Below are 20,940 nucleotides of genomic sequence, written 5' to 3'. Positions count from 1 at the left end.
CGGATGTCTTGGACGAACTTCAACAAGACAGGCCAAGTTGGATGCACAATTTGCACGGTACAAAGAGGTTCTTGATGAAGCCTCTCCATTGTGACAGTCTGAGGTGTTACTGCACACTGGTGGAACTGAAAAAGGAAATTATTTTCTATACAATGTTTTCACAGCCTCCCGGTAAAAGCTGAAAGGTTGTAGCAGCATGACAGAAGCAGCAGAGGGATGCTCAAGACTACTTGTGAGGGGTACGCTAAACCTTGATGTGCAAGTTTCCAAGGAAGGGAAATGAGTTGTATAGTGAATCCTAGTAGAGCCTCCATGATCAGCTCAGAGAAGTCAGGTCAGGGTGGCAGCAGAGGTTGAGTCCCATACCGTGTGCGTATCCTGAGAGAGCCTGTACAGCCCAGCACCTCTCTGGATCAGGCCCATACATGCACTTCCTCATGCTACCTGTAAAAGTAGAGCTAATTAAAAATGCACAGAGAAAACTACCATAATTTGTGGTTCAGGTTCTCTTTGTCCAAGGCTGGGATGAGGTAAAGCATCCTCAAGGCTCTTCCCAACGGAAGAAGTGAAATGAAGCTGGAAAACTAGAGCACCACCAGAATAGCAAGATTTCTCACCAAACTCACCTGAAGCAGAAGCTGATTGCCCTGGGCATAGCTTTGCAAATGGCTGTCATGCCTTCATGACATCCAGAGGGGTAAGAAGAAGAAGAAGAAGATGATATCCTGCCAGGTACTGAAGTGGTGACAGGCAATCCTGTATGGATCAGACTCGTCTCCTCACTGTTCCCCTGCCTGCGTAGGAACTTCTTGTCCCTTTACTGGGTGGGGGGAGCTCAGTTGGGTGATGTTTGCACAGTGCTACAAAGAGGGGAGTGTTTCTTTCTCAAATCTCAAAAAAAAAAACCTGGCTGAGACCCTGACTGGCCCTTCAGGGTGAGGCCCCAACATCCCAAATCATGTCTCCCAGCACAAGCTTCTTGCACTATTTCTGACCACATCCCAGATAGATTTCTGCACTGCTTTCTCCGGACAGCAACCGTGAACGCAGTATTTCTGCGTATGAGAATGCCAGATGTCCTTTTCCTCTGCCCCTTGGCTTTACCACAGTTCATTCAACAAGACACATCAAGTCACCTAGCTTATCATATGTCTGGATGCCTCAATTATTTCCCCTATAAAGTGTACGACTCATTTAATCTCAAGAAAATTAGATGCAAATGCATGCAAGATTTCAGGATATTTGCATAATATATGTAAACTATGGCATCTGTCAATTCACTTGTTAATGTAAATGGTAATATTAACGTATTTCAGTTTAGCATCAAAATTGCAAACTCTTTGAAGTAAGGACTATGGCAGTGCGAAGCACTGAACGGACAAATCTTGTTTGAAAACAGGACCTAAATGTTTTTGATCAATTTTATGTCAGGGTTTCACCCCGCTGGCAAAGCATTTTGCTTTACTCGCTGCTTCCTAGATTAATGACTGATACTGACACTGTCCAACTCAACAGCAATAGTGTTGTTGTTAGGAGAGATGGAGTCATTTTGACCAACACAAAACTACCCCGAAGCCGCCAGCCACTGCTTGCATTCAGTGTGCATCCCCAAGCGTACCTTTCTGACGAAATCCTGCCCAATGTGCTACCTACTTCCCCCTCCGTGGCAGGTGCTATTGAGGAGGGAGCTCCTGCACCCTCTGAAGGTAGCTTCATATCCTCAGCTCAACCCAGGGCATCCTCCAGGAGTAGCTGCTAGCTGAGATTACCATCACAATATTTTAGGCTCAAGAGAGGTCAGCTGGTTTACCTCACTATTAAATACTCCAGCCCCTTCATAAAGAGATTTTTAAAAAGAATAAACATTCTTAGCTTTTGTAGTGGAAATTCCTAAAAGCACCTGAGCAGCTAAGCACTATTGGCTTTCAGTGAGATGGGGTTTGTTTTAATAAATCTCTCAGGTGCTTCTAAAAATCCTTCCCTACTTGATGAAAACATGGCACAAGCATTAACTAATTATTTCTTCCCAACACTCAGTGCTGCTGGGCCACAGGCACTCCCAGCTATCTGGGATGTGTAGTAGGGTGACTTGAAGAGAGCCATGCAGGCACCAAGTGCCTGAGACTCTGGACTCATGGCTTATCCCTTGGGACCAAGGTGGCAGAGAAAGCGGCCCTGCCCGTTGTGGCAGAAGCTATGCTATTCCCTCAGAAAAAGGATGTAGAAACACACCCAGAGCCTGTGTCTGGGCACCAGCCAAAGATCTGTCTTATTCTACCACTGCAAAACAATACTCTACACAGAGACAACAGTCAGAGTTTCAAGTGAGGGAAGAACCTTCCCTTTCCCCTTTTTCAGGAAATTTTCCCTTGGGAGCAGGGGAAATAGACAAGGAGGAAACCAATCCCTTCTTTTCTGCTTAGATGCGAGTCTACACACCAGTCTTGAAAGAGTGGCAAGCGCATGGAGTAAGTCACTTAGCATTCCAGTGTGCGTCCCCTCTGCTAACAGCGCAGCAGCAACCCGCAGCCGAAGGGCGATCGCTTACCCAAAGCTTAACCTTGCGGCTGGCAGGCCTCGGTCTCTTGCCTCCTCAGCGAGGATAACTAATCAGAGAGCCACAGAGACAGGTCCAAAATGTCATGCTTCTCCAATTTTAATCTAATGCCTCAGATAAGAAAGCGGCCGTGAAGCCCTTACTCTCTGCATATAAAGAAGGGGAAGGTCAGCAGGGACAGCAAACCAGGCTACCACTGCAGCACAGAGAGCTCTGAAGTGGCTTGGGGAGGAACGAGGACATCTGAACGGTTAGTCCCTAAGCAGTATGAAGCTGCAAAGCTAGCAGAAGTGGCTGATTCATTACAACTAGCTCTTTGGTCCCAAATGGGATGCTTTCACCTATATCTTAGCACAGCAAGGTTCAGCTCCCAGAGCTGAAAAAGGAGTATCTGTGTGCAGAAAAGGGCCACCAGAGCCAGTGGAAGTGCATTTATCACTGGGAAAAGTCTCTATGTGTGGAAGGCCAAAGAGAAGCCCTGAAATTATTTGCTCCAAGAAGTGAAGAACGTCAGCTAATATCCCCCTGGTATGGGGTGTGCATCTTTGCAGATGCCTTTTCTGTAACTACAATCCTAGTCCCTTGTTCAAATGTTGAAAAGCCCCATTGGATAGCTCTTCTTCACTGACAGAAACTTGGCTTCCTGATGGACCATGCAAATCACCTGTGAGGGCAAACCAACCCAGCCAGCAGCGCTCAAAGACACAGAGGTGTTTCAAGGAGTGCATCTAGGGCTTGTGTGCTCAAAAACTCCAGACTCCTGCCTTGCTGTACTCATGTACTGGAAGGACTTCCGCCCTCCCTCTGGCTTGGTTGAATGTCTACTTTGAAAGACCCAAGACTGGAGCAGGGAGGTGCAGAGATGAGGTGGGCAAAATGCAAGCTGTTCCACTTCGTCATTAAGGGAAGAGATGAGCCTGCCGCTTCACTCCAGGGAAGGGAAGGTGAGTGAGCGCGGAGGCTGGAGTAGAACAATGGCCCCTGGCTGAACTTCCAGCTAGCATAAGGCATGGCCAAAGCCCCGGTTCCAGACTCCAAGACATTGTGCTTGGAAATCTGAATTTTCAGAGCATTTGCCAAGTTTCTGCTTCAGCTCTGTTCTCCTCTACTTCCAGGGAGCTGCTCTCAAAACGTATTCCACCCACACCCATATTTTCAGACCATGTTTTTCCTCCTCCTAACACCCTGTGCAGCAAAGTTATCTATTCTTCTCCACTACACTCATTCCTCTGCAGACGTTTCCTGAAGAGAGGCAAAGCTGCCAGAGCCGAGGTTTTCATTGTGACTTTTCCTTGCCTGCTGCTGGAGGCAGCACTTGTGCTGTCAGGTCAGCAGCCTGGGCTCTGATGTGCACCATGCACTTTCAGCACTGAAGCTGAGGTCCCTGCAGGTGCTCAGTCCCTCGTCCTGTCCCCTGCCTCACGTCCTCCATAGGGCATCATGCTGCCCAGGGAAGAGAAAGACAGACCACCTTTCAGATGCAGGAGACAAGGAGACCTGGGGCTCACAAAGTCACAGTGCTGCCCTCGCTCCATGCCACATTCTCTAGCTGGCAAGCACACACCACGCACCAGCACAGCATTACACGGTCACCCGCACATCACCCTCGCCCTTATTCCACTTTTCCTACCCTTCCCTGCTGCTACTGCCTTGATCCCTGACTCTGCTAAGGGGACACATATAAATAAGAGGCTGCTGGTAGACCACCAGTCACAGGCTGATTGTCCAGGCTATCGATAAGAGGGTCCTTGTGATTCTCCTTATTGTCTTTGAGGGAGCAAATGCCAGCCGATAACACAAACACAGAGCTAGTCCACAATGGTGACAGATAGTAAGACACCATGTTCTTTGTAAGGAAGGCAACTGGAATATCCAAGTCACTGGAGGAAAAGTAAAGTAAGCAATACCCTAAGCTGTGTGTAATGACTTCTCAGCCCTCATGGTACATTGAAGGACATAGAACAGTGCTAGCTTCCTCCCACGAGGGAGCAAGGGCCTCTTTTCTTAACATGCTAGGACAGGAGGCCACAGAGGCATACTGTTCCTCACAGCAAGACAATCTTGCTGGCAAGATTTGATGGTGAGAGGACGGGACTAGGAGACAGAAGAAGTGGGAAGATGGGTAAACAGCCAGATATTCACTGGAGGAACAACCCAGACTTATAACTAATACTGACAAAACCTTCACAAGGCAGAGGAAAGTCACTCTCTTCTTCCCTGTAGGAGTCAAAAAGCAAAACCAGATAGTGCATGGGATAGGGATTGGCAACAAGCAGAGACAGACTAACTCAGACCTAGATAAGCCAAGAAGTTGCTTCAGTATTTGGTCTCTCTTATGCTAAAAGTACTGTCCCTCTCTTTCCTCCACCAAGAGGTAATGTTCCCACGGATCCTTTTTCACATCTGTATCTGGGGCTCAGAACGGAAGAACCCACTAGTCAAGTTGGTCTACAATGCTGCCTCCAGGTCCTCCCTGTCCACTCCACCCAAGTCTATCTTGACTTGAGCAGAAGACAAGGTTTTGACCCAGGGTTCTTTTTCTGCACACTGCCAGAGGAGTAGTCTAGGCTGATACTGAGTCTTTACAGATTTTCATTCTTCTCAGTCAGTGTTGAACCCGTATTTTAAGCTACATGGTGTGCCATCTGCCTCCTTCCTTTCAGCCTGCAATGTAGAAGACAGACAGCAAGGACAGAAGCAACAGAGAAGGTCCCCTGCTAGCTGATGGGGCAGTGTTTCAATGATTGCGTGGGACATGAGAGCATGAGGGAGGGAAGATGAAATTCATATGCAGGAGGTCTGATTCACTCAGGCACAAGGAATGTTTTCAAGACAGAATGGACAGAGCAGCCTACCAACGTCCCTTGGACAGTCCAGAAACCAGCGTATCTCCTGTCCTCTGACAATTCAAAGGAGCAGTACCTTGATCCACAGCAGGGTGGGATGGGTGCTACCACCTCCTCAAAGGCAAGCTAGTGCTCCAGCACCTAGTGTCAGAGCCCCCAAAGGAGGCAAAGAGCACTGACACCCCACTTCATTCAGGGGAGCAGAGAATCACCACTGTCATTTCTAAAAGGGACTGGAGTGCTGAGGCGACATACGGTTTTGTCTGGGAATTGGGAGAGGCAGTCTGCTTCCTTTAAGAAACCTGTAATTTTCTTTTTTTTTTTTTTTTTTTTTAAAGGAATGAAGAGTGGTGCCAGTATATCCTGCAAAAGGACACTACCTTGTCCCCTTACTCAGGAGGAAGTGTGAAGAGACCCTGGTTTAAGTCCTGTGCCTCACATAATAAAAAACAGAACCTTGTCAGCCCTTCCTTAATGTCTTACCTCCTTCACACCTGCTTCCCCAGTACTGCAACCTCAACTACTCAAAAATCATAAATCAAGCAGAAAAAATTCATGATTGCTGTTAACACTCAAAAGCAATTAATGGCCATTTTCAATTTGCCTTTTGTTTTTTGAGTCTTTTTGTTCTTATTTTCAAGGTTTTTCTCCACAGCAATCAGAGATAAAAATATCTTTTCATATGTTTCTTTTTTTTTTTTTACATAATCGCAAGACTCCAGTTACTAAGATTGAAGAAAAACATCATGTATTGTGAAACTCACAGTAAAAGCCATGGTAGTAGCATCCCTCTCTCACACACCACTGCTTCTCTCTTCCTTCTTTTCCCTCAACAACTAGACAAAAACACCCTCTGCACAGCTTTTATTCTTGATCATTTTATTTTGGTGGTTTTCATGCTACATAAAAATTAGTTTTTATATCAAAAAATTATTCACAATATTTCCAAAATAGTTCAAGTTTTTTTTTCCTTTTTTGTGTTTTTTAAATATTTTTAATGTATTTTTATTTCTTTTTTTTTTTACTGCAGCTAGGGTTACAAAACATCCCATTTCCTCTCGCCACCACCAATTCGCTGTCGGTTCCCTTTTACATTTGCATATGTAAAAAAAAAAAAAGAAAGAAAAGAACAAAACTTTTTATATCATTTACTTGAGAAATAAAGTCATTTGGCACTCATGTCTCTGTGGCTCTGATTTTCACCAGTGGAGTGGCTGGAGGTGGGCACGTGTGTGTGTGTGTGTGCGCGCGCGCGCACACGCATGTGCGTGCATAAAGGGGATGAGGAGGAGGCAAAATTTAGGCAAAGATGGTCTCAGAACCGGATAGGATATATCTGCTGTGTGCAACAGCTTGACGGGTGGCCAGGTTCACCGCAAGATACCAACAGCTCAAGAGAAGAGGAGGTAGCAGTGTTGGGCAGTAGAAGACTTACACTAGAGGTGAGTATTCCTTTTTCTTTTGGTTGATAGACTTTGTTCATCAAACGTGCTCTCCAAAGTAAATGTACATTAGTTAGAAAGCAAATACAGCTGAAGCTGACCCGTGCCAGCTCTAGAGACGCTACCTGCCCCAACCCTAGTAGACATGACAGTCCTCCACTACTGCTGTCAGCCACTTCCAAGTGCCAAAGGATGAAGGTGCTGGGCTTTCCCTTAGGTGTCATGACATTGAGAGCTGGCCAAATACCCACGCACCACTTTTAACCCTTACTTCATGGTCTGTGAGACTCCACTCAGCCTTGAATGATGTTGTCCAAGTCGAAAGTCAGCCCTACCCACTTGCAAATAGTTCAGGAGAGGTGAGGCTGAACCCCTGTGGCCCGTTTAGGGTCATTCATTTGTCCCTGTTGCGGACCTACGTGCCCTGCTCTGGCGTGGGAAGGGCTGTGCAGGGGTCGGTGAGCCATCTTCCCCTGCCTGCCCTCCAGCCCGACCCATGACCCGCACAAGCCAGAGGATGATCTCCTGTGGATGCTTGTTCCCTTTGGGTCAGGCCCCTCAGCAGCCACAGGGTCCTTGTCCCAGGAATGGCCACAGAAACCGCCAAAAAGGGCCTTTCTCCCTCCTCACCGGGCCATCCCACATGGCTTCAGAAGGGCAGGACTCACGGGTCAGACACCCTCCCTGCCTGCTACCTGCCTCGCAGCAGCCTTTGGGGCAACAGCCAAAGCTCGCTGGAGAAACATTTTTTTTTTTAAGGAAAAAAAGAGAAAAAAAAAAAAAGGAAGGAAAAGAGAAGGAGTACCAAAAAAAAAAGAACCCCAAAACCCACCTGTGCAACGGTTAAATAGTTTGCCTTCTGTGACTCCACAGGGAAGTCGGTGAAAAGCTACTTCCCAAAAGACTGCTGCCTCCTCTATATACCAGCCCTCACCTCCAATTACAGATGGTGCTTTGGTCACTGGCAAAGAGACGTTTCAAGATAGCCCTGCCATTCAGGAAAAACACGTACAAAGGAAAGACCCCAAACACAGCTGAACCATACAAACAATAACTGCACAGAACTGAGGTCTCGGAAAGTTGTATTGCTGAAAACACCTCCTTGCTCCCACTAAAAGGACTCCGTAAACAAACAAACAAACAAAAGAAATCAACAGCTAATCAGCAAACATTTTTCTTCCCATGTTAGAAATTTTGAAAATGCAAAGCTAAAAAGAGCAGTTTGCTGCATTTCTGACCACATGTGAAAGGGAGCCTGCTCCAAAGATAAGAAAAGCAACCAGACAGGCAAAGAGGCCTCCAAAGCTAGCAGCTTTGTGTGCTAACCTCCACGCTAACCACTGGCTAGTGGGAAGATCATTTCCTACAGCACCTCTTGAAGGCTCCAGCTTGCTAGGAGCTTTTAGGTGTATAGCATGTTGGTAATAGTAATAATACTTAAAATACACACACACACACATGTGTACACACACTCACACACACATATATCTTCTCTTCCATAAAAGACAAGCCTGGCAGAGCACAGGATACAATTTGATGGAGAGGAAAGAGCAGCTGAACATGGAAGAAAGCAGAGGAGGTGGACGGATGTGGTCTGATAGAAGGAGTCACTGGCATCCACGGATTATTCTGTTACATTTTATATATATAAATAAAAAGAAACCATCAAAGAGGCCCAGTGACACCAGCACTAAAGGGCTGGTTAAGTAGACTTAAGATAGAGTAGATGATGAGGGCCCTAAACCCCAAGTGTTGCTCCTTCCTTATCTGACTAGTCATGGCATCTCTTCATCAGGTCCTGATTGTCTTTTCTGGCTGCTGACAGAGGACAGCAGTGTCTTGTTCAGCAGTTTGGCCAGTTAAAGTGCTGTGCTGGTTGGCACTGCAGGGCCCTCCCAGCAGGTCATCCTCTCTGGTGCTAGCAGTGTAGTGATCTCTCCTGGCAATGAATGGGATGGAGAATGGCTGCAGAAAGTCCACTCCCTCCCACCCTCCCTATTTACTGTCCCCTCGGAAGAAACCGAACCCCTCCAGAGCTTGGGATTTGCAAGCTCCCTATCCAGCTCCAAGCAGCAGTGGTTAAGGTTCTTCCAAACAGTGGGAATGGGAGAGCAATCCACCACAGCTCAGCTTTTGCTTGCGTCTGTCTGACACAAGAGCAAGAAAGGACAGGCTAGTGCTTGCTTGCAAGTGGAATTTCAGTGCTTGCATTGCCCTAGGAGGCAGCGAAAAGAATAGCGAGGGAGCCTCTTGTTCCAGTCACAGGACAGATTGACCAGATCTCTCCCAAAGGACCTCACCGGTCAGTGCATGATTGTCTTCCTCCTCCACCTACCGGTTAAGGCCGAAGTGGGTAATGAGTGTGGCACAATGGTTTGAAAATGTGGCACAGCGGATTCAGCACAGAAGTGAATGAATGCATGGAATGGGTTTCTGGTGCTGTATTCAACCATCTCTAGGAGGAGTCTGTGTCCCAGCCTTGTTACTGATTCAGAGCTGGTCCCCCAGAGTCCAAACAAAGCAGCCATGCGAGGGCTTACCAGGTAAGCAAGAGCAACGACAGGGTTGCCAAGGTACCTACGGGTACTCATCACCTGGCTTTAGCAGCATACAGCTTCAGACTCTTTTCTCTCAGCTCAAACACATGCATACAAACACCTAAGCACACATACAGACTGTGGCACCACACATACAAATGTGTGCAGGCTGCATAAATACACATACCAATATGAACCCACCCCTGCCCCCCACAAGTAGACGCGTGCAAGAAATACGGACAAGTAGCAACAGGCATGCAACATACACATGGTGATCCCAAGCAGAGGAAACCCCTCTCAGCTATGTTCAAGCACGGTGAGTTCCTGGGAGATGAATCCTGGCAAAATGCATTGCAGGAAGAGGCCCACAGAAGCAAGACAATCCACAAAAGGCATTCTAGGCACCTAAACCCCTAAGTAGCTGTTCCAAAAGCTCCTTGAACTTCACAGGAGTTTAGCTGCCTGTGTCGATGGATCTGGTTCCAAGGCCTGGAAGGAAAGCAGAAGGAGAAAGCACAAAACTTTCATCTCATCCCCTTGACTGATTTTTGTCTGTTCAGGGGCAGGTGTAATCTTTCTCAAGCTGACATGGGACTTAGCAGCCAGTACCCATGGGGCTAGATAGAAGTCTCATGTGATGCATGCATTCTCTCTGGACGCCCTGCAAATGTTGCTGGTATGTCACGCTTATGGCACGTTGAATAAGCAAAGGAAACACAGCAAGGACCCTGGTGACGCTCAGAAAGGTAACTCACTATTTTGGCCAAAAGCTAATCTATGGGTTGTACTCCCAAGGAGATGCCTGCCCACATTGTTGGGGTAGCACCAAATGGGCCAGCTGTTTCCAACTTCACTTATGTTGAGAGTTCTGCCAGGAGTCACTGGAATGCACAAACATACGTCTCCTGCCAGACTGGCAGGTATTTGCAGACATGTATTCCCAAGTACACAGGCCACTGTGGACCATGCCAGGACAGCCGTGCCAAGGTCATAGCAAGGCTACATGAGAAGTCTGTCTACCTTGCTCATGCTTTAAGCAGAGCTCCATTCCCATGTGGCTGTAGTGGTTTCTCCCACTCAGAAATCAGAGATGCAGGCCTGCAATGGCAGGTTGAGCAAGAGTTAGCTGCAGCTGGGAGAAGACTGCTGCTCTGGATGATCTCTGGTCATGCCGACCCTTTCCGTTGCTCCCTGCGCTGCCCATATGCTTTCATATACTACAACTCAAACTCTCAAGAGACCGTGGCACACGGCAACACACATGCACACATGGAGAGGCTGACTGGCCCTTTCTCAGACTGCAACCAGCAGACCCAGTTTGTCTTCAGGGATGAGCAGCCAGTGCCACGGCTGTGGAGGACGGTGGGTTGATGGACGTTCTTTAAGGAACAATGCAAGTTGTCCAAAAGGGAAGGAGGGACGTGCATGCCTAGCATGCCTACCAGGTTCGCATTGGCTCTGTCTCTGCTTTTGCACCATGTCACACCCTTACTGACACAACAGTAGACACAAACCCTAGGCAGCTAGTGCCAAGCACCAGCTTATATTGACTTATCAGACAGAAAGGGACCAACTACTAGCAGACATTCACTCCCAGGTTTGCAACACAGCAGAACATCATGTAGGTGTTTACAAGCCAATGCCTTCTAAGCAACAAAGGAAAGTAGCCCTGTGCTTCTAGCAGATAGCATACTTCTCTCCATCAGCCTTGCTTTATTCACATAGAGTAAAAGCAAAGAAACTCTACTGACGCTGATGTGGGTCAACCTGGAATGGATAAAAAACTGTATCTCCCCCTGCTCTAAATTCACCAGTCAGCCATCAAGGATGGAAATTCTGTTCCTTCCCTTGGCTTTCTCAGAAAAGACAATTTCACTGCTTCCTTGCACTGGCTAATTTGTCAGACTGATAATTTCTTATCTCTTGAGTGTGCAAAAGCAGAATACCACCTCAGTGAAAGTGACAGAGAACTCAAAAATAGCTACCAAATATCATCTTCTAAAAATCTGGTCAGGGCTAGAATTTTCCATGAAAGGAGAAGTAGAGGCCTGCCCTTCACTCATCTTCAGCACAGCACTGCACAGCATTGCACAGTCTGATGAAGACAACAGAGCAACAAGACAGTAATAAGAGGAGCAGAGTGGGCAAACAGCCAGCATAAGTCATTCTAAGGGAAGAGGCGTAGAGATGAAATTGAAGAATCAGTGCGAGTAAGTTGGGAAATAAGCAGATAAGAGGCCAGGGAGATGAGGCAGTAAACTGCTGGAGAGATCAAAACACCTGAAAATGAGGTTCTGCTTAGAGGAAGGACGGAGGGGGTCTAAAGGCGAGGAAGCAAAGTAGACAAGAATAGCGCAGAGGGTCTGAGACCACACTGCCTCCCCTCCCACTGGTATTGGGAAGGCCACAAAAAGAGGGAGATGGAAGAGTTGGTCAGGAGATGAAGGCCCAGAGAGAGACCTCTGTAATCCACAGCAACAAAAGTACTCTGCTGACATCCCAGGGAGAAAACAATGGGGACCAGGGAAGAGAAAGTAATCAAAGAGCAAAGCACATAGAGAAGGAAACAGCCCTGTGCCTCACACAAACAGTCCCTAGCAATCAACACGGCTTTTATTACAGGAAATTATTAACACCCTCTGCTACCCACCACCCCTCACCAATCCCAAACCTCCCCTGTTTGGGGACCCTTTCTTGGCACACACATATAACATCCAGATAAACTTTCCGAACCAGCAAAAGCAACCACTGAAACAACTTCAAACACCACAGACCAATAAAACCACAATTTAGAAGTTAACTTTCCCAACCCCCCCCATGCCATTATTTAATAAGGAAATACTGTACAGATATAAAACCCACCCTTTTCCCAACCTGAATATAATTGCTTGAGTTAGTTTCTGTACATATATACACACATATTTACACAGTAATGTTGCAGTCAAGAAAGCAGATGATGTAGAAGTCACAAAGTGAATACATAAATTAAATAACTACCAGCAGAACATTAGGAAAGGTCACATTGTTCCTACCTGGCAAAAATGCGTTGTGGGACAGTCATTAAGCGTACTGCAATGTACCGTGCGTGTGTCTGCGTGTGTGCGTGCGCACATACAGGCACGCAAGCCTCACAGCTTCCTGCTGCGTCGGGTTTGTTCGCGTGTGTTTCACTTCCCCAGTATGTCTCCTATGTGTGCGCGTACCGAGAGGAACCCCTGTCCCACAGCGCGGAATTTTTTTCTGACCTGTTGGAGTGTACACTGGTGCTTGCTGTGAACCTTTAATGGCAGGAGGCCAGCAGATTAAGAGATCTGTAACTACTACCTCATCACAGAGATCCTCCTTTATCTCAGCACCCAGGGAACTGTACCCTTGGTGTCGGCAGACATGAGTCCTGCGCTCTGCGATAAGGTTTCACTGCCTTTTTCTATACACAAGCAGATTCATGCTGTGTCAGTTTTGTTGTCAGCAATGACAGAAGGGTGCCAGAATTCACTCAAATGGCATGGCTAGGAGAAGAATTTGGCGATGCTCAAGAGATGAAGAAAGAACTCAAAGCCAATTGCAAAGTGGTTTTTGTTGTTGCCATTCTAATGGCAGACACCCAGGTCTGCCTGCAGTCAGCCCCAGGGAGGTCCAGAGAGCCCGTAATGAAGATGAAGCAACAGTATTCATATTGCCAGTGAGACAGTCAGCGCCCCAGTTTGCCTTTGAGGGGGGAGGAGGGAGGGAGCCACAGGGAAGTGTATGTGGGTGAATGCAGCAAGGGTCTATGGCTTGGAAATCTATTTGGCTGCAAATTGAAAATAAGCCCTTGTGGGGACAACAGTCGGGTCCCACTAGTTACTATCTCAATGTGCCCTGCAGCATCCAGCAGCATGGTAGGTGTGTTCCAGGTGGACACACCAGGTGTGTTCAGCAGCAGGGAAGCACTTATGGGAAAGAGTGGGTGCAGACGGGGATCGTGGCTTGGAGCCCGTCCCCATTTGTTGCCAGCAATCCAGTTCCCTTCTCGCACACGGCTCCCAGGGGCTCCTGTGGTGAGCCAGGCATATGCCATGGAGAGGCAGCATAATTGGACCCTACCCTTTGCCAGCTTGGATTGAACAGGAAAGGTGAAGTGTAATTCCTTAGAGCGATGGTGCAGAGTCAGCACAAAGTCCCTTCATCAACACTCCTCATCTTTATCCCCTCCCCTTTTTCTTTTCTTTTTGGCAACCAAAAATACGTGGGGAAGTGCAACCTCCCACCCTTCTCCATGGGAAGGGCTCATCAAAGGTTGCTTGACGGGAGTGGAGGATGTGTGAAAGGCCTAAGTCTGATCGTTGGCTGTGTTCCCAGGCTTGCTTCCATCTGTTGATAAGCAATGGAGGTGGGAGGATATGCCACATTTGATAGAAAGCTCTAAAGCAAAGACTTGCCTATAAAGATCCCTGAGGTATCTCTGATCACTCTAACCAGTCACCACCATCATACTCATTCTCTGTCTCCCCCTCTCTCTTTTGCTGACAATGTTGCTGTGAGAAACAACCCTGATCTGAAGGTACAAAGGGGCTTTATTCAAGATGGATGCTAGTGTCTTCTTGGAGTGAGGAGCTCAGTATCAGCATGCATTGCTGAAGAAGCCAGAAACAAAAAGACCCATCCTGGAAACTCTTCACTCCACCAAATCCTTCAGGACATCACAAAGGAACCTTCCTCCCCCCATGCGCTGGAAATTGAAATACCAATTCCCTACGGGCAAAGTTCATACTTGCCTATTGCTGAGCATTTTGAACCCCCTGGGGTTCTCACCTGGAGAGTCCTGACAACGCATGCTGGATTTCAGAGAGAACAGGATGTTTTTTTGCTGAGGAGGGGCCAGTGTGCTTCATTGTCTCAACTGACAACAAGTCCTGACTGCAGCTTTTCTTTCCTACTTGTGATGTGACACGGCAAGTTCTGATATTGCCCCCACTGGGAGGCATGATGGGAGACAGAGAACTACTACACCAGCCTGTGTTGTGTTGCACTGCAGTAAAAAGCTGGTGTGAATACTCCAAGAAGGTTTATGACGTGGAGATCCACAGCTGCAAGTTCTACCTGCCAGCTGCTTTCGACTGTGCATGGCACATTTCTGATATTTTTTGAATATTTCCTCCATCTCCTTCACACACATCCTCCTTCAGCTGAGTACGTACACTCCAGTACCACTTCAGAAGAACATGGCTCATGAAAATACCTCTCAAGAGAGCCATGCCTGGGGCTAGAGTGAGGAGGCAAATGTCAGAAACATTGCCAAAGGTGCCTGGTCTTTCCTGGGAGGCTGGCTGCAAATATACAGTAGAGGACACCAAACTGTAGAGGACGCAATGGTTTTTGCTCGGTATTCTTGTGTGCAGAAACGTTCAGAGAGGGGAAATGTTCCCAGCCACTGCCCCAGAAAATACTGGTGTTTATACAAGAGAGAGATAGAAATGGCAAGGGAGGGGATGTGGAGTTTTGTCAGGCTCTGGTATGAAATCCCATTCTTTTCTGGACAGGTAATGAACAGCACATGGGTGGTTTTCTAGTATAGACAACACCTGCTGCTAATATTACCTGATTGATTCACTTGAATACTTAGAATGAAAATACACCAAATCTAAAATTCTAAATATATAATCAGAGTTTAATAACATCATCGATTTATTTTCTGGATTATGAATTACACCCTCCCCCCTCCCACCCCCTCCCCTTCATCTCTGTCCCAAAACTTGTTGACCTGTCAGAACTAAAATAAACAAAGCAACCAGAAAAGATCGCTTATAGGAGAAAGGATTAACCTGATGGACACATGGCCTAATCTATTATGGGAGAAGGCAAAATACCAGGCTCCTGTGGTTAGACCAGTGATTCAGTCCAGAATTTCCAGTTCTTCTTTTCTGGTTGCCCTAGAGCATTCATTTGAGTGGTTTGTGGCACAGTTAATATTTGCAGAGCACTCGGAGTGTTAACAGTGCTACAACAGTATCAACACTAGATAATGATTTTGGCAAACTATCATTTGCCAATCAGTGGAACAAGGGACAGACCCGTTCGGAGAAAATACGAACCAATTTTCACCCCAGAACACAAAAATCAGAACCTTTAAGAAGAGATTTGAAAAAAGTTCCATTAACTTCTTTTTGGTTTGTTTTCGGCTTAATTTCCCTGCAGAGCCACCCTCCAGGTTTCCTCGTTCCAGGTGGGGAGGGACGGAAAAGTACCGAGATAACCGCCAAAGAGATTAGCTGCCCTCGCCAGCTGTCAAGCTCCCCCCCAAGCCCTTAGAAAATACCAGAAATTATCACGAGCTTTTCCCAGGTCCAAGATTTCTAAACCAAAGTAGCATTGGAGAAGTCTCTTAATGTCAAAGTGATGGTCCAACCTGAGCGGCCAACTTGATGGTTCACCCCACCACTATCAAGACAGTGTAGTGCCTTGAGGCCCAAACTCCACAGAGAGATGCTGGTACAGAGAGTTTATATGCAAAAAGGAATTGGGGGTGTTCCCATCAAAACATGAAACCCTGCTGGCAAGGCTTGAAGTGACGTTCCGGCGTCTTCCATTCATGAAGATAAAGGTGACAGGGCAATACGGGGGGCCTCGGGGGAACACAACACACATGGGTTTCTCTCTCTCTCTCTCTTCCTCATTCATACGGCCTCGACCCGCGTAAACCGCTTCCAAAAACGCAGCCTGAAAAGTCGTAGAAAACAAACAGAACGGAAACAAACTTCCCCTCCCTCCCACCCCACAACCTGAATATTCACGAGAAGAGAAACACCAATTTATACAAAAACGCAATAAAAAAGAAATATTTACAAATGAAAGGAACGCCTTCTCGGTGGCCGCTGTCAGAGGTGTCTGACAAGCTGCCATGTGTTCTGGATTGCAGATCGCTCTGTTAATTTGTTTGGTTTCTTTTTTTTTTTTTTTTTCCTTTTTTCTTTTCCTTTTTGTCCTTGTAATGAGAGAAGAGGGAAAGAATAAGAAGTTCCCTTACCCCAAAGACTAAGGGGTGGCATTACAAAGACTCTCCCCCTCTTCCCTCCTTAATTTCCTCAGTGAAATATAAGAAAATATTCCCCTCACCAACCCTGCCCACCCTCTTCTCACACTCTGACTTTACAGGCAAATCCCACCCTCCCCCCGACCCAGCTTTAAAAAATAAATAAAATAAATAGGTAAATAAATAAAAGGCCTTCTATTGGCTTAAGAAGAGAAAGATAAGATAAAATCAACCAGGGTGCAGTGAGGAATGTGAGAGAGGTGGCTTTCAGCTCAGGAAATGTGGCTCATAAAGACAGGGCTGCCATCTCCTTTCAGTCAGTCCCCAGCAGTGTCCCCATGGCCTCAGCACAGGGCTCTCTCAACCCTTCCCCTGGTGAGCCACGGTCATCGAGACACCGGGACAGACCCGGGATAAGCAGGAGAGACTTTGCCATATCTCTCAGGGCAGGAGAGGTCGGCCCATGCCCCCACCTCAGGAGAAAGAAGACATATGAAAGGGGAGTTCAGCTTCTCACTCCTACCATTGCTCCCTTTCCTTTAGTTTAACTTGCATCTGAAATGATACAATGGAAAGAAAAAACACTCTCGTCGATACTAGGTGCACCAGGAAAGCTGTCACTACAACTGCAGGGATGGGAAACCCTAGGCTATTCCAGCTTTGCACCTGTGCTAGTATCTCTCGCTCTCGCACACAGAAGCACGCATACATGTACACACACCTCTCAGCCTCGCACATCTTGTCTTCAGCCCTCGGCACGAGTTTCTGTGCTCTCTGGCATTTATTCAAGCACAACACTTCCCAGGAAGACAAGCCGTGTACTTCCCCCGTACATTCAATAGCAAATATACATATATATTTCCCATGGGTGCGCATACCTTCCTCCCATTTCCACATGTGCAAGGAGGCATTGAAACAGTCCACCAGCACCACCGCCACCACACGCACCCTTTCATGGCATGTTTTTCTCCTCTCCAGCACCATGCCAGCACTGGCAGAGGGCACCCTATTCTTTTTGTTCCAACCTGCTGGCCACGGGTAGGGAGGTCAGAAGGATGAAAACTCTTTTTTTTTCCCTGCCCTCCTCGCTGAAAGGACATGCCAAAACAGGCGTGGTGTCCCCTGAAGCGACAGTGACAAAACTCCCCACCTTTCCCTACTCTTTAGCTCTGTTCCACTGTGTTTGTTATCCAGACACCTTATAGGATCGTGGGTTTATTTTGCTTTCTCCACAGACATTTCAAGTATAAAGTTATTGTATATACTCGCGTATAGGCTAGCCCATACTATACACTGCTCCCACCCTTGAAGTATGTCACAACTATTGAGCAACTCACAGCTAACAAACCAACCCTGCACCCCTTTCTCCAAACTCCTCTCATTTCAGTGCAAACCAGCATCCTCTGTCAGAGATCCCAGCAGCCTCCCTGACTCCAGGGTTGCTTTCCCAAAGTCAGACCCTGTTTCCTTTCCATCTCTCCCACTGGTCTGCCACAGATCCAGCAGCTGTAATAGCCATAGTGAAACCACCAGCCAGACCTGCAGACAAGCCTTCTCTCCCTCCCCCCACACCCCCCAACAGACAATTCAAAATTTTAGCGTAAAATTTCTCAGCATATACGCAAATATATATATATTTCAGCCCTAAACCCCCATAGTCTTCACAAAATAATGTAACGAGAACCTCAGTATAGCTAACATATAAGTGCATCATCAAGTTAGTTCATGTTATTCCCCCTTCACTTTCTCCACATCTTCAACACTACTCTTTTCTAGGCAGTTTTAGGAAGAGTTGCCTGAACAACCATATTTTCCTGAATGTCCATTACACTGCTTCTGCTGTCTCCTCCTGCCACACACACGTGTGTGTGTGTGCACATGCCTTTCTCTGCCGGCAGCCAGCAAAAGTGAAATGCTAGAGTCACTGCCGCTCCCCCTCAGCCCACCCCTTCCCTGCCTTCTTCTCCACTTCCTGAAATCACGAGCAAGGATATCCAACTCCAACATCACTGTAAAGTGCAATGGCCAGGAATGGAGGAGAATGGGAGGAGCGAGAACATGGAAAAAGAGATAAAAGGGGAGGGGTGGGAAAGAGGAGGAGGAAGAGGGGAAACCAAAGAGGTGGCACTTGTCACCAGCGCTGCACTACTCGGAACTCCAGTATCCCACAAACTAAGGACGACCCAGAAGAGTAGCCGATGGGACTGATCCCACCCCACCCTCCCACGCTCCACATACACCCCCAGTCCCTCCCCATGCTCTTCCCCTCTCACTCAAACGTCAGACTCAATACTGGAGAGTTTCTCATAAACATGCCCGTTGCTGGAGCCATTGAAAGCCCTGGGGTTTTTGTTGTTAGGCACACAGGGGTTGGACTGGTTCCCTATACAGATGTCCTTCTGGAAACGGGCTGGCACAGCCCCGTGAAGGGCTGAGACCACCGGCTTGTTGGTGGTGACGATGGCTCGGAAGTCTGGCCTGGCTTTGGGCCCTCCTGCCACCACAGGCTGCCTGAAGAAATAAGATTTGCTGCCGTGGAGCAAGCATTGGTCATCCCCAAAAGTGGGGATGAAAGGGTTTTGGGTGACCCGGTCGGGGTAGAGCGACTTGCTGAGCATGTAGCCCCCGCTGCTGCCGGGGTTGTTGTGGTGGTGGTAGCTGGTGGCGGGCACTGAGGACTTGTTGTTGGCAAAGGTGGTCTCACTGGCTGGCATCTCAAACATGTGGGCATAGGGGCTCCCCTCCAAAAAGCGGCCCTTGTCCTTGAGGCTGACGCTGCGGGGGGCCAGGGCCGAGTCATCCTTCTGCAAGTCCACAAATGTGTCGTAGGAGTGCTGCCGGCGGAGCTTGTTGCGGTTCTTCTTCTGCACCTTGGAGGCAGAGTTGGAAGGGCTCTGAGGATACTTGGAGGAGGAGGTGGCGCTGGTGGCCACGGGCACGGGGGCAGGCGGCTGGTCCAGCTCTTGGAGCGAGTTGTCCTCACTGATGTCATACAGGTTGCCCGCTTTCTTGCAGGCCTCGCAGCGGATGCAGGCCTGGCGGGTGGAGTTCTGCCCCACCACCGATGGCGTGTAGTTGTGCAGCTTAGAAGGGCAACCACGGCAGAAATTAGCCCCAGGCCGGTCCTCCCAGTCTAGGTTGGTCAGGTTCTTCTCCCATGGCGCTGGGACCCCGCTCACAACGCCATGCTTGTGCTCGTTGCTTCCACCAAACTCACCCGAGCCGTGCTTGTGGTGGGCCCTGTTGGTGCAGGATCCACCCCCTCCTCCTCCCGTGTCACGCTTGAACTCGTCTCCCCGCTCTTTGTAGATATCCGTCAGGTCCACGTGTTCCCAGTGCGGCGAGTTCTCCTTGGCCCGAAACTGATCCAGGTAGAAGTCCCGTAGCCCTTCCTTGTCCCTGAAGTAGCGCTTGTGGTCGGGCGAGCGGGGTGGGCGCCGACGGTAGGCCAGTTCTATCTCATCAAACTCCCGCCGGGACTTGGCGGAGGCTGGGCGCTTCTTCAGGCTGTCCTTGTACTGCTGCTTCCGCCGCTTGGCCGCATTGCCCTCGATGTTGCCGTAGGTGACCGTGTGAGTGGAAATGTCAGAGACGTCCGAGCGGATCAGGTCGTCGTGGGCCCCGCTGCCCCCATAGCGGTCACTCTTGAAGGAGAACTTGCCGTAAAGGTCACCCAGCTGGCTGTGCTTGGCAGGGGGTAACCCCAGGTCCAAGGGCTTCTTCCCAATGGACCGTGACTGGGTGTTGAAGGGCGGGTTGTCGCAGTCGTAGAGCCCATCGATGGAGCTGGTGCTGCCAATGCTGTGGGGGCGGTGGTGGTGGTGGTAGTGGTCCTGATACACATTGCTGTCCTTCAGCTGGAGGTTGCCAAAGGTCCTTTCCACCTCGCTAATATAGTCACTAAAGAGGTTCTCCTCGCAGGGGGGGTTGTTGTAGGACTTGCAGTCTGAGTGGGTGAAGCTGCGGCGGTGCTCGGAGATATCGTAGACTGATGACTCACGGCGGATAAAGTCCAGGGCACTCTGAGGTGAGCCATTGACTCCTGACAGGTTGGCCATGTTCTTGGCTGTCCGAAGCAGGCGGAGGATGTTGGAATGGGTGTTGTTCATAGTGGCCGTGGGGGAGTTCATTGCTGACTGGCGCTCCTCGATGGCCACGCCATGGATGCAGCTGTAGATACCCTGAAATGAGAGGAAGCAGGAAGGTGAGTGGTCCTGCAAAGAATACACGAAAGGGGACCCGGACGGGGAAGCACCCTGTGCAGCAACAGCATGTTCCTGTAGGCCGGCCAGGCCTGTCAGCTTTCCATCATGAAGCATAATCAAATAAAATGAAATCAGACCTGCTCTACCAACACTTGCTGTTCTGCCCCTTTCTTGCCCCTCATGTTTTTTTCCTTCCCCTCCATTCCTCTTCCTCTGCTTTGCTTCATGTCATATCTGTAGGATGCAGGAATATCTGCTTGCATCTGTAAGTGTTACTCAAATCTAGTAGGTGTAACACGGAATTGCAAATGGGGAAAATAATATCCTTGGGAACAAAAGCA

At 48.3% G+C, this 20,940-nt stretch overlaps 1 protein-coding gene across 2 annotated transcripts in view; it reads right to left on the bottom strand.

The window, feature by feature from the left end:
- Positions 1-6,265: 6,265 nt before the first annotated feature.
- Positions 6,266-20,940, bottom strand: part of GRIN2B (glutamate ionotropic receptor NMDA type subunit 2B) — a 219,312-nt gene continuing 204,637 nt past the window's right edge. For both annotated transcript variants that reach the window (XM_069773667.1, XM_069773666.1), the window contains one exon: positions 6,266-20,575. In XM_069773667.1, the coding sequence (XP_069629768.1) occupies positions 18,668-20,575 (1,908 nt within the window). In that variant the 3' untranslated portion in view covers positions 6,266-18,667. The remainder of the gene's footprint in view (positions 20,576-20,940) is intronic.

This window comes from Haliaeetus albicilla, chromosome 28 (genome assembly GCF_947461875.1).
Source record: "Haliaeetus albicilla chromosome 28, bHalAlb1.1, whole genome shotgun sequence".
NCBI classification, from domain to species: domain Eukaryota; kingdom Metazoa; phylum Chordata; class Aves; order Accipitriformes; family Accipitridae; genus Haliaeetus; species Haliaeetus albicilla.
The sequence above is the reverse complement of the archived record's forward strand: the minus strand, read 5'-3'. Positions and strand labels throughout refer to the sequence as shown.